This window comes from Oncorhynchus masou, chromosome 24, assembly GCF_036934945.1.
Source record: "Oncorhynchus masou masou isolate Uvic2021 chromosome 24, UVic_Omas_1.1, whole genome shotgun sequence".
NCBI classification, from domain to species: domain Eukaryota; kingdom Metazoa; phylum Chordata; class Actinopteri; order Salmoniformes; family Salmonidae; genus Oncorhynchus; species Oncorhynchus masou.
The window spans coordinates 108,646,150-108,663,072 of record NC_088235.1 but is presented as its reverse complement, the minus strand read 5'-3'; the positions used below and the strand labels follow the sequence as shown (position 1 = coordinate 108,663,072).

The 16,923-nt window shown below is 45.3% G+C and overlaps 1 protein-coding gene and 1 long non-coding RNA gene across 2 annotated transcripts; both read left to right on the top strand.

The window, feature by feature from the left end:
* The first annotated feature begins 9,151 nt into the window (after positions 1-9,151).
* Positions 9,152-12,480, top strand: LOC135511776 (uncharacterized). Its single transcript, XR_010451316.1, has 3 exons — positions 9,152-9,405; positions 11,222-11,345; positions 11,658-12,480. It is a non-coding gene; the product is annotated as an uncharacterized LOC135511776 (long non-coding RNA).
* Positions 12,481-12,530: 50 nt separating this feature from the next.
* Positions 12,531-16,682, top strand: LOC135513235 (phospholipase A and acyltransferase 4-like). The gene is made up of 4 exons (XM_064936062.1): positions 12,531-12,653; positions 14,342-14,619; positions 14,720-14,776; positions 16,265-16,682. The coding sequence occupies exons 1-3, from the start codon at positions 12,557-12,559 to the stop codon at positions 14,750-14,752; spliced, it is 408 nt and encodes a 135-aa protein (XP_064792134.1). The 5' UTR covers positions 12,531-12,556; the 3' UTR covers positions 14,753-14,776; positions 16,265-16,682.
* Positions 16,683-16,923: the final 241 nt, after the last annotated feature.

The following is a 16,923-nucleotide window of genomic DNA, read 5'->3' as shown; positions in this document are numbered from 1 at the left end:
ATAAAGGATGACCATGTGGACGGGTTGTCACGAGTCATACATCGGAGGGTGGTTTCCAGCTCTTGATTCATCCTCTCTGTTTGGCCGTTGGACTCCGGATGGTACCCTGAAGATAGACTGGCAGAAGCCCCCATGAGTTGGCAGAAGGCCTTCCAAATCCTTGAGGCGAACTGGGGATCTTTGTCAGAAACCATATCTTGAGGAATGCCGAAGACTCGGAACACATGATTAATTACCAACTCAGCCGTTTCCTTGGCAGAAGGTAACTTAGTCAGAGGGACGAACCTGGCCGCCTTTGAAAACCTGTCGATTATGACTAGGATAGTAGTATTGCCATGGGATGGAGGAAGTCCAGTAATAAAGTCCAATGAGATATGGGACCAGGGTCTGTGGGGAACAGGTAAAGGGTGAAGGAGTCCTTGAGGGCGGAGGTGAGAAGATTTGCCCTGGCAGCACACGGGACAGGCATTGACGAAAGTGGCAACGTCTTCTCTTATGGTAGGCCACCAGAACTTACGCTGGATGAACTCCAAGGTGCGACCTACGCCCGGATGACAGGTGAGGCGAGAGGAGTGCCCCCACAGAAGGACCTGAGTCCTCACTGCCTTGGGGACAAACAACCGATTGGCAGGACCTCCTTTCGGGTCCGGTTCGCTAGCTTGAGCACGTCTCACGGTATCCTCAACTTGCCACGAGATCGGAGCCACAATCTTAGCAGCAGGAAGGACAGGCATGTCCGTGTCATCTCGAATGGCAGGAGCGTAGACTCGGGACAGGGCATCCGGTTTGAGATTCTTCGACCCGGGCCGATAGGTGAGGATAAACTGGAATCGATTGAAGAAAAGAGACCATCTAGCTTGTCTAGAGTTCAACCGCTTCGCCTGCTGGATATACTCCAGATTTTTGTGGTCCGTAAGCACTTGAAACGGGTGAGAAGCCCCCTCGAGCCAGTGTCTCCATTCCTTCAATGCCATCTTAACCGCTAGGAGTTCACGATCCCCCACATCGTAGTTCCTCTCAGTCGGGGTAAGCCGGTGTGAGAAGAAAGCGCACGGATGAAGCTTCTTGTCTTCACCCCTCTGAGACAGGACAGCTCCAACACCAACCTCTGATGCGTCTACCTCCACCACAAATGGTTCATCCGTAGTCGGTAGTATCAGGATGGGAGCAGAGAGAACGCGCTGCTTGAGTCCTTGGAAGGCCGTCTCAGCTTCTCTTCCCCACAAAAACCTTGCATTGCCACCCTTGGTTAAAGCTGAGAGAGGGGCTGCCACCAAGCTGAAGTTCTTGATGAACTTGCGGTAAAAGTTTGTGAAGCCCAGGAAACGCTGAACTTCCTTAACGGATTTGGGGGTGGGCCAATCCGCTACCGCCCCTACCTTCCTGGGGTCCATTTGGACTCGACCGGGTTCCACTACAAATCCCAGGAATTGTACTCGGGATGAATGGAATTCACATTTTTCCGGCTTAACGTACAGATGGCTGTCCAGGAGGCGTTTGAGTACTTGTCTGACATGCTTAGTGTGTTCTTGAAGGGAGCTTGAAAAGATGAGGATGTCATCCAAGTAAACGAACACAAATATGTTAAGCATATCCCTAACACATCGTTTATGAGCGCTTGGAACACCGCTGGGGCGTTGGTCAGGCCGAAGGGCATCACCAAGTATTCATAGTGACCAGTAGGCGTGTTGAAAGCGGTCTTCCACTCGTCACCAGGTCTGATCCGCACAAGATGGTATGCATTCCGCAGGTCAAGCTTAGTGAAAACAACTGCTTCCTGGAGCAGCTCGAAGGCTGTGGCCATAAGGGGTAGCGGGTAACGGTTACGGACGGTTATGGCATTGAGTCCCCGGTAGTCGATGCAAGGACGTAATCCACCGTCTTTCTTGGCCACAAAGAAAAACCCTGCTCCCGCCGGGGAGGTGGATGGACGCATGAGGCCTGCTTCCAGAGCGTCCTTGATGTAGGTATCCATAGCAGCTCGTTCGGGTGGAGATAGGGAAAAGATCCGACCCCTGGGGGGCAAGTGCCCGGAAACAGGTCGATGGGGCAATCGTAAGGTCTATGGGGTGGTAGCATGGTGGCCCTCTGTTTGCTAAACACCAGTTTGAGGTCATGGTAACACTCGGGAACTCGGGTCAGGTCGATGGATTCTAAAGACTCGGGAGTAGAACTCGGGGAATTCTGGAAAATACAAGTAGCTTGGCACGTAGGACCCCACTGCTTGATAGTGCCCACAGACCAGTCGATGTGAGGGTTATGGCTGTGAAGCCAGGGGTATCCAAGGACGAGAGGGAACTCGGAACAGGAGATTAAATGAAAGTTCATCAATTCCTGGTGTTGTGAAACTGAAAGTCGCAAGGAGGTAGTCAAATCAAATCAAATCAAATTTATTTATATAGCCCTTCGTACATCAGCTGATATCTCAAAGTGCTGTACAGAAACCCAGCCTAAAACCCCAAACAGCAAGCAATGCAGGTGTAGAAGCACGGTGGCTAGGAAAAACTCCCTAGAAAAGCCAAAACCTAGGAAGAAACCTAGAGAGGAACCAGGCTATGTGGGGTGGCCAGTCCTCTTCTGGCTGTGCCGGGTAGAGATTATAACAGAACATGGCCAAGATGTTCAAATGTTCATAAATGACCAGCATGGTCGAATAATAATAAGGCAGAACAGTTGAAACTGGAGCAGCAGCACGGCCAGGTGGACTGGGGACAGCAAGGAGTCATCATGTCAAGTAGTCCTGGAGCATGGTCCTAGGGCTCAGGTCAGTTGAAACTGGAGCAGCAGCACGGCCAGGTGGACTGGGGACAGCAAGGAGTCATCATGTCAGGTAGTCCTGGGGCATGGTCCTAGGGCTCAGGTCCTCCGAGAGAGAGAAGGAGAGAATTAGAGAACGCACACTTAGATTCACACAGGACACCGAATTGGACAGGAGAAGTACTCCAGATATAACAAACTGACCCCAGCCCCCGACACATAAACTACTGCAGCATAAATACTGGAGGCTGAGACAGGAGGGGTCAGGAGACACTGTGGCCCCACCCGAGGACACCCCCGGACAGGGCCAAACAGGAAGGATATAACCCCACCCACTTTGCCAAAGCACAGCCCCCACACCACTGGAGGGATATCTTCAACCACCAACTTACCATCCTGAGACAAAGCTGAGTATAGCCCGCAAAGATCTCCGCCACGGCACAACCCAAGGGGGGGCGCCAACCCAGACAGGATGACCACATCAGTGAATCAACCCACTCAGGTGACGCACCCCTCCAGGGACGGCATGAGAGAGCCCCAGCAAGCCAGTGACTCAGCCCCTGTAATAGGGTTAGAGGCAGAGAATCCCAGTGGAAAGAGGGGAACCGGCCAGGCAGAGACAGCAAGGGTGGTTCGTTGCTCCAGAGCCTTTCCGTTCACCTTCCCACTCCTGGGCCAGACTACACTCAATCATATGACCCACTGAAGAGATGAGTCTTCAGTAAAGACTTAAAGGTTGAGACCGAGTTTGCGTCTCTGACATGGGTAGGCAGACCGTTCCATAAAAATGGAGCTCTATAGGAGAAAGCCCTGCCTCCAGCTGTTTGCTTAGAAATTCTAGGGACAATTAGGAGGCCTGCGTCTTGTGACCGTAGCGCACGTGTAGGTATGTACGGCAGGACCAAATCAGAGAGATAGGTAGGAGCAAGCCCATGCAATGCTTTGTAGGTTAGCAGTAAAACCTTGAAATCAGCCCTTGCTTTGACAGGAAGCCAGTGTAGGGAGGCTAGCACTGGAGTAATATGATCAAATTTTTTGGTTCTAGTCAGGATTCTAGCAGCCGTATTTAGCACTAACTGAAGTTTATTTAGTGCTTTATCCGGGTAGCCGGAAAGTAGAGCATTGCAGTAGTCTAACCTAGAAGTGACAAAAGCATGGATTAATTTTTCTGCATCATTTTTGGACAGAAAGTTTCTGATTTTTGCAATGTTACGTAGATGGAAAAAAGCTGTCCTTGAAATGGTCTTGATATGTTCTTCAAAAGAGAGATCAGGGTCCAGAGTAACGCCGAGGTCCTTCACAGTTTTATTTGAGATGACTGTACAACCATTAAGATTAATTGTCAGATTCAACAGAAGATCTCTTTGTTTCTTGGGACCTAGAACAAGCATCTCTGTTTTATCCGAGTTTAAAAGTAGAAAGTTTGCTGCCATCCACTTCCTTATGTCTGAAACACATGCTTCTAGCGAGGGCAATTTTGGGGCTTCACCATGTTTCATTGAAATGTACAGCTGTGTATCATCCGCATAGCAGTGAAAGTTAACATTATGTTTTCGAATAACATCCCCAAGAGGTAAAATATATAGTGAAAACAACAGCGGTCCTAAAACGGAACCTTGAGGAACACCGAAATTTACAGTTGATTTGTCAGAGGACAAACCATCCACAGAGACAAACTGATATCTTTCCGACAGATAAGATCTAAACCAGGCCAGAACTTGTCCGTGTAGACCAATTTGGGTTTCCAATCTCTCCAAAAGAATGTGGTGATCGATGGTATCAAAAGCAGCACTAAGGTCTAGGAGCACGAGGACAGATGCAGAGCCTCGGTCCGATGCCATTAAAATGTCATTTACCACCTTCACAAGTGCCGTCTCAGTGCTATGATGGGGTCTAAAACCAGACTGAAGCATTTCATATACATTGTTTGTCTTCAGGAAGGCAGTGAGTTGCTGAGCAACAGCCTTTTCTAAGATTTTTGAGAGGAATGGAAGATTCGATATAGGCCGATAGTTTTTTATATTTTCTGGGTCAAGGTTTGGCTTTTTCAAGAGAGGCTTTATTACTGCCACTTTTAGTGAGTTTGGTACACATCCGGTGGATAGAGAGCCGTTTATTATGTTCAACATAGGAGGGCCAAGCACAGGAAGCAGCTCTTTCAGTAGTTTAGTTGGAATAGGGTCCAGTAAGCAGCTTGAAGGTTTAGAGGCCATGATTATTTTCATCATTGTGTCAAGAGATATAGGTAGTGACATGAGTGACAAGTCCAGATCCCAAAGGGCCATCCATCCAATGTAGTGACCCTCATGGGTTCACTTAGAGGTTCAGAGGGAACGCCATTCTCCTTCGCCCAGACACCATCCATGAAGTTACCTGCGGCTCCAGAGTCTACCAAGGCTTGAAGGTGAAGCTTGTGGTTGTCCCAGGAGAGGGTGACTGGAATGAGCAGACGGGAGTTGGACGGATGGGAGGAGGTTATGTTTCCCGTTACAGTTCCCCCCGGTCTGTACGGGACAGAGCGTTTCCCTGGAGCCCGGGACACGTGGAACGGAAATGGCCCGGTTTGCCGCAATATAGACAGCGTCGCTCCCTCATCCGGCGGTCTCTCTCAGCCTGGGAGATGCGTCCAATCTGCATGGGTTCCGATGGAGCCAGCGAGGATAAAGGTGGGGACTCGGAGCTGGGACTGATAGGGGCTAGAGGTCTACGGTTGAGTTTCTCTCTCTCAGACGCTGGTCAATGCGTGAGGCCAACTTGATCAGGGACTCGAGATTGTCCGGTGGTTCCCGAGTGGCCAGTTCATCTTGGATAGTGTCGGAAAGGCCTTTCAGAAAGCACACCGCGAGCGCCTCGTTGTTCCAACCACTTGCTGCTGCCACCGTGCGGAACTGGATGGCATAGTCCGTCACGCTGCGCCAACCTTGGTGGAGAGTCAGGAGCTGTTTGGCTGAGTCAGAACCACTGCTTGGGCCTTAAAACACTCGTTTGAATTCCTCAGCAAAGGCAGAGTAGCTGGCACAGCAGGAACTATGGGCATCCCACACAGCAGTAGCCCAGGCCAGGGCTTTTTCCGACAGCAGGGTGATGATATAAGCGATCTTAGACCGGTCGGTGGGAAACGACGAGGGTTGTAGCTCAAAGGAGAGAGAACATTGGGTGAGAAACCCTTTACAAGCACTTGGATCACCTGAGAACCGTTGGGGAGGTGGAAGACGAGGTTCAGCCAGGGGTTAACTGCCATGGGTACGTGAATCTGAGGTACTGGGACGGGAACTGTTGCCGGGGTAAGACGATCAGATATTTGCTTAATGGAAGTCAGCATCTCCGACAGAAGATGAGAATGTCTAGCCATTAAGGCCTCTTGCTGAACCAGGGCGGCTTCGTGGCGTTGGACAGTCTCCTGGTGGTGGGACAGCATGGCAAAAAGGTCCTGGGAACTGGCTGCCTCTGGGTTCATTTTTGGCTCTGTGTTTCTGTCAGGACCCGGTTACGAACTCCGGTTGGGTCTCCGGAGTGAGAAACAGTCACTTAACCAACTGAGCCACGAATAGTCCCGTCTGGTGTTCAACCTTCCCAAGTTCTCTCACGTCACCCCGCTCCTCCGCTCTCTCCACTGGCTTCCAGTTGAAGCTCGCATCCGCTACAAGACCATGGTGCTTGCCTACGGAGCTGTGAGGGGAACGGCACCGCAGTACCTCCAGGCTCTGATCAGGCCCTACACCCAAGCAAGGGCACTGCGTTCATCCACCTCTGGCCTGCTCGCCTCCCTACCATTGAGGAAGTACAGTTCCCGCTCAGCCCAGTCAAAACTGTTCGCTGCTCTGGCCCCCCAATGGTGGAACAAACTCCCTCACGACGCCAGGACAGCGGAGTCAATCACCACCTTCCGGAGACACCTGAAACCCCACCTCTTCAAGGAATACCTAGGATAGGATAAGTAATCCTTCTCACCCCCCTTAATGATTTAGATGCACTATTGTAAAGTGGCTGTTCCACTGGATGTCATAAGGTGAATTCACCAATTTGTAAGTCGCTCTGGATAAGAGCGTCTGCTAAATGACTTAAATGTAAATGTAAATGTAGTCAGCAGAACCCAGAAGATGAGGCAGACACAGCAGTACTTAAGACGGTGTATTTAATAAAGTAAAAAGGAGAGCAGAACCCAGAAGATGAAGCAGACACAGCAGTACTTAAGACGGTGTATTTAATAAAGTAAAAAGGAGAAGTCCTTCAATACAAAAAATGGCAAATCCAAAAGGTGGTAGGAATAGCACAAAAAAGCCTCAAGAGATACTCAAAAACAAAAACAGAATTCCACAAGAGCATCCACCGGAATCGACAAGAATACACAGAACACTAGGGCTGGGTGCTAACATACAAACACAGAGCACAGAACTGAGGGAAACTAAGGGTTTAAATACAATCAGGGGAAACGAGGCACAGGTGCAAATAATAATGGGGAACAAGGGAAAAAACATGAGGTCAAAAAGCACAATGGGGGCATCTAGTGACCAAAACCCGGAACAACCCTGGCCAAATCCTGACAATAGAGGCACAGAATAAGTTAGAGGAAAAACAAAAAGAAATGGAGGAACTTATTCAAGAAAGATCGAGTGTAATATAATAAGTGTAATAACAATAATATTAAAAGATTAGAAATCCGTGGCCTAAAAACTAAGGTGTCATTGTACGCTGATGATTTATGTTTTCTTTTAAAACCACAATTGGAGTCTCTCCACAGCCTCTTAGAGGATCTAGATACTTTTGCTATCCTCTCTGGATTAAAACCAAATTATGATAAATGTACCATATTACGTATTGGATCACTAAAAAAATGCACATTTTACATTACCATGTAGTTTACCAATGAAATGGTCTGACGGAGATGTAGACATACTCGGTATACAAATCCCAGAGGAAAGAAATGATCTCACTCCAATACATTTTTATAGAAAGTTAGTAAAAATAGATAAGATCTTGCTACCATGGAAAGGAAAATACCTGTCTATTTGTGGAAAAATCACCCTGATTAACTCCTTAGTTATATCACAGTTGACCTATTTGCTTATGGTTTTGCCTTCACCTAGTGCCCTGCTTTTTAAATTATATGAACAAAAAATATTCAATTTTATTTGGAACGGCAAACCAGATATAATTAAAAGGGCCTATTTATATAACGAATATGAATTTGGTGGGCAGAAATGATTAAATATTAAAGCATTAGACCTCTCACTAAAGGCATCAGTCATACAAAAGTTAACCTTAAATCCAAACTGGTTCTCCAGTAAATTGGTAGGAATGTCTCATCCTATATTCAGGAAGGGCCTTTTCCCTTTATTCAGATGACACCTGCTCACTTTCAGTTGTTTGACAAGGAAATCATCTCCAAAAGATCTTTATTTTTTTTTAAAGCCTTAGAAAGTTGGTTGCAAGTTCAGTTTAATCCACCTGAAAGGACGGAACAAATAGTACAACAAATATTGGGGTTAAATTCAAATATACTAATTGATTAAAAAAATTATTTATCGAAGAAATGTTTAAAAAAGGTATACATTTAGTGAATGATATCATAAATAGGACTGGTGGAGTTATGTCACACATGCAGCTCACACAGACATATGGAAATGTCTGCTCCACCCAAAATTACAACCCATTAATTGCAGCATTACAACAAAAATGGAAGAGGCAAGTAGAAGTGGAAAAATGAAGGAACTTGTATGTCGGCCCTGTATTAAAGAACATAAATGGTTAAAGAAAAGTGTGATAAATAAAAACATATACCAATTTCATTTAAGGACCAACAAACTGACAGCTGTTCCATATAAATTGCAAAATAGTTGGGAAGAGATTTTGGATCTACCCATTCCATGGCACATGGTTTATGAATTGATACGCAAAACAACGCCAGATTCAAAACTTCAAATTTTTCAATATAAATTACTATACAAAATTCTTGCAACTAATAGAATGTTATATATATGGGGGATACAATGTTCCCAGCTCTGCAAATTCTGCTGTGAGGAGGCAGAGTCATTAGATCATTTATTTTGGTATTGTCCATATGTAGCTCATTTTGGGTCACAGGTCCAGGAATGGCTGAAGAATTGCAACATTTGCCTAGAACTAACACTACAGATAGCAATACTGGGTGATTTGAAAAGCCAGAGTCAATCAATCAATAATATAATAATTATTTTAGCAAAAATGATTATTTTTAATTTAGAGTCTGTAGAAGCTATGAGAATAGGAAGGTTCAATTATTTTGTGAAGCATCACAGCCGAGATGAAAAATATATGGCAAGTAGAAATCCAAAATGGATGATGTTGAGAGATAGATGGGAGGGGTTGAGTGGAGCTGAAGGGTGGGACTAATAACAAGATAAACAATGTAAAACATACGGGATCTGTAAAATGTATATAGGTTCGGAGCTTTTGTGAAATAGCATAGTTACAAATAGAAATCATCAAACTGGATGGACATCAGAAATAGAGGAAGGACTAAGAACAAACAAGAGAGAACTATTGTAAAGTAGACTGTGTCTGTAGAATGTGTATAAGATGTATGGATTGAAGGTAGAAGCAGAAGTGTTTATTAGTTTACTCCAATTGGGGGATCGGCGGAAGGGTTTGCAGGGAATAATAATAAAGGTATATTCTTTAAAAAACTATGTATGTCTATATAGGTATGTGTATGTATATATGTGTATATATATGCATGCGTGTATGGATATATATATTTACCCCAAAAATATGGGGGATTGGAAATGATGCAGACAATTACATTGGAAGCAACAACTTAAACTAACGCGTTAGTAAGCCTGCTACAATCATGCAGTACAGTGTACAGCAAACAGTTTAGCAGTTACATCGGTGGGCTCCGGTGGCAATAAATGAATCAAATCAAAAGCTTACCTTGACATGGTAGAGTTCCAGTTTTGGATAGCCAGCTAGCTAACATAGCTAACGTCTCTGTTTGAGCCAGGTGTTTGAGTAGGCTAAAGTAGCTAGATGTATTTGTGGCGGCAGGGTAGCCTAGTGGTTAGAGCGTTGTTCTTAACTGACTTGCCTAGTTAAATAAAGGTAAAACATTGCTAGCTAACAATCTGATGTGAATCTGATGTCATAGTCTCAGCACTGTCTGGAAACAATCTACAATCCAACAATCTGATGTCATATATATATATATACTGCATATGCTGTACAACTGTTGTGGAAATGTCGATCCAAATGTTATGGCAGAAACTATTTAATGATGTTATAGAAAAATCTTTAATCAAGCAGCTGCAGGGGAGATCTACCTCTGATTTCACAGGGAAGAACTCAAAGAATAAATGGTTCCATGTCCCTTATATAGTGTGAGGTTATAATACAATGATAATGTTTACACAACAGTTCTTTCAGTACAAGCAACAGTTCCGGAACACAGTGGCTTTGTGTTTGGGTGCAGACATACCAACACAGAGCATATCCCTTGAGATGTTACAAAAGCTCACCCTAAATTCTGCCTCCACAATTACCCCATTGACGCTATAGAAACCATAAGCATCACCATATATAATATATCTGAGCTGTTGTCAGACAGAATTTAAAGTTGTCATTTTACACAGAATGTGGCTCCTGAAAGGTAACATAATAACAAGGGTAGCCTAGTGGTTAGAGCGTAGAGGTGGTAGGGTAGCCTAGTGGTTAGAGTGTAGAGGTGGTAGGGTAGCCTAGTGGTTAGAGCGTTGGACTAGTAACCGGAAGGTTGCGAGTTCAAACCCCCGAGCTGACAAGGTACAAATCTGTCGTTCTGCCCTTGAACAGGCAGTTAACCCACTGTTCCCAGGCCGTCATTGAAAATAAGAATTTGTTCTTAACTGACTTGCCTGGTTAAATAAAGAAAAAAATACAAAAATAAAAAAAAATAAAAAAGGTTTAAAGGGATCAGAGTCATTTCAATGACAGTAGTTACTATCATCTCCAATAAGGCCATTTTGATCGCCTATAGAGGGTGACACGGTAACAAGATCTGTCAGGCCATTCAAGTTTACTTCTATGGTCACATGACCATCTGGTGGAGGGAAGATACTTCTGTTTCACACCCCGGCCTGACCAAATAAATAAAGACAAACACAATATTTTTCGACCAGGGCGTGACAACGATGTTCATACTGTAGCAAAATTTGGCAAACATGTTGCAAACCCTGTCAAAGGGGGTTGCTATACTAATCAACTGTACGTACAGACTCAGCAACCCCATTGGAATCAAGTAGGCACTTTACCGCCGCTGGGGTAGCGAGGGCCATCTGATGTTGCCTTTTCCACCTGGGTTTCAAAGGTTCTTTGTGCATCCTGACCATTACCCAGTCTCCAGGCTGGCGATCGTGATGGGGATGGTCGTCTGGGGGAGTTTGGGCAGAAGAAACCTGTTAGGTGAACAGCTCGAATACATTTAGTACTTCATCGTAGTGTCATCCAACAGATGCAGATCAGGGACTTGGGTCCTCACGGGACGGGCCATCAGTACCTCATGTAGACTGAGGCCAGTTATCCGGACCAGGGTGGAACACAATGAAGACAAGGCTATGGGTAGCACATCCACCCAGGTAATTCCTGTTTGAGCACATATTTTTTACACTTTATTTTTCAAAACGCCATTGTAGCATTCTACAAGTCCAGAACATTCCGGATGAAACAGTACATGCAAATTTCTCTTAACTTGCATCATGTCACACCATTCTTTCATTATCTTCAAGGTGAAATGTGTCCCCCTAGCATTAACAAAACTTTGTTGTGGAACAATATCTTGTAACAGGCCCTGAGCTAAAGTCTCTGTTTCCTCATTTGATGTGGGGAAGGCTTCTATCCATTTAGAGGATCTGTCAAGATTACCAACATATCATTTTTTTCTTCTACAGGCAGGCATGTGCACAAAATCTTTTTGCATATTTACCAAAGTGCCCCAGCAGACTGGTAGGCTTGACAAAGGTCTGTACATGCTTTCCTGCCTTGTGTTCTACAACTACAGTAGGTTGACTATGACCTTAATATGGTGACCTTAATAATATTATTTAAAATCAGTGTCAGAGGAAGGCCTGAAAAATTGTCAAAAACTCAAGTCGTCGAAGTCATAGACTGTTCTCTCTGCTACTGCACGGCAAGTCAAGGTCCAAAAGGCTCCTTAACAGCTTCTACCCACAAGCCATAAGACTGCTGAACAATTAATCAAATGGCCACCCGGACTGCTTGTAGGTCATTTTATATATTGCAGCTTTTCTTGGGCAGTGAGCTACTCTGAAGGAGCAGAACATGCCTTGTGTCGCCAAGACATACCTTATTCATTCTTTATTAAGTTGTTCAACATATTTCTACGTGGTGTTTCCTTTCTGAAGTAGTGATTATGTAGAAACAAATATATAGAGAAATAAACATTCTAAGCCAGAGGTGGAGCTAGTTGCAAGAACGCTCCGGTCTCAAATAGTTAATTTGAATAACATGATGTTAGTTTTGGACATTGTCATATAAGGGTGAGTTTTTTTTCATGAGACACAACCTACAGTGAACATTCACATTTAAACCAGGAGTCCGACCACAGTAAGTACTGTTACTGATCTTTGACTAAAACTAATTTATAATAATCAACAGTGCAATCAAAGGAGTTTGTGTGTGTGTGAACATGTTTAACTATACTTGTGGGGACCAGATTTGGGGTTAGGGGTTAGAGAAAATGTGTTAGCAAAACAGGACTGTGTGTGTGTGTGTGGGGGGGGGGGGGGGGTTACATAATTACATGTCTTCTTACCCCCCTTATTCTTAGATGGAGACTGGTGACATGATTGAGGTCAACAGAGGTCAATACAAACACTGGGCTCTGTACATTGGACATGGAAAGGTCATCCAGTTGATAGTTCCAGGTATGATGTTTATGTTGTAGCTGATATTCCAATTCCAGAATTGGGGCAGGGTGTAAACATCATCTGAAGTCAAATGTTAACAACAGAGTACTGGCCCAATGCTCTAACCACTAGGCTACCTGCTGCCCCTAACAGCAGAGTACTGGCCCAATTCTCTAACCACTAGGCTACCTGCTGCCCCTAACAGCAGAATACTGGCCCAATGCTCTAACCACTAGGCTACTTGCCGCCCCTAACAGCAGAGTACTGGCCCAATGCTCTAACCACTAGACTACCTGCTGCCCTTCACAGCAGAGTACTGGCCCAATGCTCTAACCACTAGACTACCTGCTGCCCCTAACAGCAGATTACTGGCCCAATGCTCTAACCACTAGGCTACCTGCTGCCCCTAACAGCAGAGTACTGGCCCAATGCTCTAACCACTAGACTACCTGCTGCCCCTAACAACAGATTACTGGCCCAATGCTCTAACCACTAGACTACCTGATGCCCCTAACAGTAGACTACTGGCCCAATGCTCTAACCACTAGACTACCTGATGCCCCTAACAGTAGAGTACTGGCCCAATGCTCTAACCACTAGGCTACCTGCCGCCCCTAACAGTAGAGTACTGGCCCAATGCTCTAACCACTAGACTACCTGATGCCCCTAACAGCAGATTACTGGCCCAATGCTCTAACCACTAGACTACCTGATGCCCCTAACAGTAGAGTACTGGCCCAATGCTCTAACCACTAGACTACCTGCTGCCCCTAACAGCAGAGTACTGGCCCAATGCTCTAACCACGAGACTACCTGCCACCCCTAACAGTAGAGTACTGGCCCAATGCTCTAACCACTAGACTACCTGATGCCCCTAACAGCAGAGTACTGGCCCAATGCTCTAACCACGAGGCTACCTGCCGCCCCTAACAGCAGAGTACTGGCCCAATGCTCTAACCACTAGACTACCTGATGCCCCTAACAGTAGAGTACTGGCCCAATGCTCTAACCACTATTCTACCTGATGCCCCTAACAGCAGAGTACTGGCCCAATGCTCTAACCACTAGACTACCTGATGCCCCTAACAGCAGAGTACTGGCCCAATGCTCTAACCACGAGACTACCTGATGCCCCTAACAGCAGAGTACTGGCCCAATGCTCTAACCACTAGACTACCTGATGCCCCTAACAGCAGAGTACTGGCCCAATGCTCTAACCACGAGACTACCTGCCACCCCTAACAGCAGAGTACTGGCCCAATGCTCTAACCACGAGACTACCTGATGCCCCTAACAGCAGAGTACTGGCCCAATGCTCTAACCACGAGACTACCTGCTGCCCCTAACAGCACAGTAAAACTGATATCAACATGGTCGATAGTCAGAACTTTATGAACGTATTCAATCAGCTACAGCATCTGCTGTTCTCTCTGTCTCTTTATTTCTCTAATCATTTACATTTACATTTACATTTAAGTCATTTAGCAGACGCTCTTATCCAGAGCGACTTACAAATTGGTGAATTCACCTTCTGACATCAGTGGAACAGCCACTTTACAATAGTGCATCTAAATCATTTAAGGGGGGTGAGAAGGATTGCTTTATCCTATCCTAGGTATTCCTTGAAGAGGTGGGGTTTCAGGTGTCTCCGGAAGGTGGTGATTGAATCATCAAAACACACCTTTTTCTTTCCTCCTGTTTTGTAGATGGGCCTTCAAAAGTAGCTTTCTGCAGTTTTAGCTCATCCAGCGGCAGTGTTTCCTGCAAAGGCATGATAACAATAGAGACATTACAGGATGTGGCAGCAGGAAATACTTACAAAATCAACAACTACTTGGATAACAAGTACAAACCAAGGCCGACTGACGTCATTATGGGGGAAGTGGACAAAATGAGAGGCCGCACAATTAAATATGACCTCCTTGGAAACAACTGCGAGCATTTTGTTACTTTCCTCCGTTATGGCAAATCAGAGTCCAAACAGGTAGCCATGACAGTATAATGAGAGAATATTCTAATTAATGCTGTGCTTGAGGAGATGCGCTCCATATTAATTTGTTTTCTGCTTGTCTTTTTCCTTATAGGCAGATGACTTCATGAAGAAGTTGCTTGGTTGAGTGGCCGCTGTTGCAGCAATCAAAGTTATTAAATAGGTACCTTGGGTTTCATGAGTTCATGGAGAATGCCAGTGATGCAAAATATTGTTTATAGCCAAATGAATAAAGGCCAATCTCAAAGACCAATGTGGTTGTGTTGTCAACTTTCCTTCAAATCAAACAGAATATTAAATTAATATACTAGCCTTTCTAGTATCAAAACATGACCTTGATTAACCTTGTACAGCAGTTGGCTAAATCAGCGTCACACAGAGTGTTTCTGGGTAGTCTTAAATCTACTTAGAAAAAGTATACACTTCACATACATGGTTTATATTATTAAAAAAATGGTTATGGGCTTAACAAAAAGAAGACACCTGTACAGAGTTAGATACAGTTGAAATGTATTCCATTTTGAGTTTGCATCCCAATATTAGACTTAATAATCATCACAGAAGACTAAAATATAACAAAACCGTTTGACATCGAAACAATGGATTTTCTGCAGTTAATTATTTTTTTTCATTAGTTAATACATCATGGAAAATATGCCTAACATTCCACCCATGAGGCCACTAGAGGGCGATAGACTGCAGGAACAGGATCTATGGAGAATCCTCCCATACAGTTCATGTTAATCATTCTGTTATAATGTATTAGCACCGTTTTTACTTTTAGGGACAGATTGCAGGAACCAGATTAAACCTCCTCCTGGATTTATAAGCATTGTTAATAGATCATCACAATTGAAAGTGATTGTTAATCCAGGACTAGACTTCATCTGGGTCTGTGAAACCTGCACTTTAATGTTCTGAGCTTGTTCCTTGAAAGCATACAGTAGGAGATAGGATAACAGATTTTTGATGACATCAATATGCTGTTAATTTACAGTAAACAAGACAACAGTAAACATGTCGTCCCAGGCGAATGATGCAGTGCCCCCTTTGAGCCATTTAGTAAATGACTGATCTCTATGGCGAGACACATCAATCACCCAAGTTCCGATCAAATCAGGACAGTGGTGTCTGAAATATTGCTTTTGACTAGCGTACGTACAGTTGATTAGTATAGCAACCCCCTTTGACAGGGTTTGCAACATGTTTGCCAAATTTTGCTACAGTATGAATATCGTTGTCACGCCCTGGTCAAAATATATTGTGTTTGTCTTTATTTATTTGGTCAGGCCGGGGTGTGACATTGGTTTATTGTGGTGTGTTTTGTCTTGGGGTTTTGTTAGGTATTGGGTATGTGGCTTAGTGGGGGTATCTAGCATAGTCTATGGCTGTCTGGAGTGGTTCTCAATCAGAGGCAGGTGTTTATCGTTGTCTCTGATTGGGAACCATATTTAGGCAGCCATATTCTTTGAGTATTTCGTGGGTGATTGTTCCTGTCTCTGTGTTTGTGTTCACCAGAGAGGATGCATAGGTTTTCACGTTCATTCATTGTTTTGTTAGTTATTTCATGTCTAGTTCCTTTTATTAAAGAACATGAATAACCACCACGCTGCATTTTGGTCCGCTTCTCTTCCACCAGACGAAAACCATAACAGAATCACCCAACCACAACAGGACCAAGCGGCGTGGTAACAGGCAACAGCAACAGCAGGAGCAACAAAATCTGGACTACACAACTTGGGAGGAGATGGACAGGTGGGCGGTCGACCCAGGGAGAGTGCCGGAGCCCGCCTGGGATTTGATGGAGCAGTGTGCGGAAGGTTACGAGAGAATGAGGTTGGCAAAGCAAGCACGGCGGCGCGGAAGGGAGGCCGAGAGTCAGCTCCAAAAATTTCTTGGGGGGGGGGGGGCTCAGGGAGAGTGTGGCAGAGTCAGGAGTCAGACCTGAGTCAACTCTCCCTGTTTATCGTGAGGAGCCAAGGAGGAGACCAGAACCAGAGCCGGTGTTGGAGTTGAGCGAGGCAGAGACTGTGAAGGAGTTAATGGGGAGAGCCTTCCTCCTCTCCTGCGCTGCCGGGATCTCCCGCCTGTTCAGCGCAGCCAGAGCCTTCCTCCTCTACAGCGCTGCCGGAGTCTCCCGCCTGTTCAGCGCTGCCAGAGCCTTTCTCCTCTACAGTGCTGCTGGAGTCTCCTGCCTGTTCAGCTCAGCCAGAGCTGCCAGCCTGCATGGAGCAGCCAGAGCTGCCAGTCTGCATGGAGCAGCCAGAGCTGCCAGTCTGCATGGAGCAGCCAGAGCTG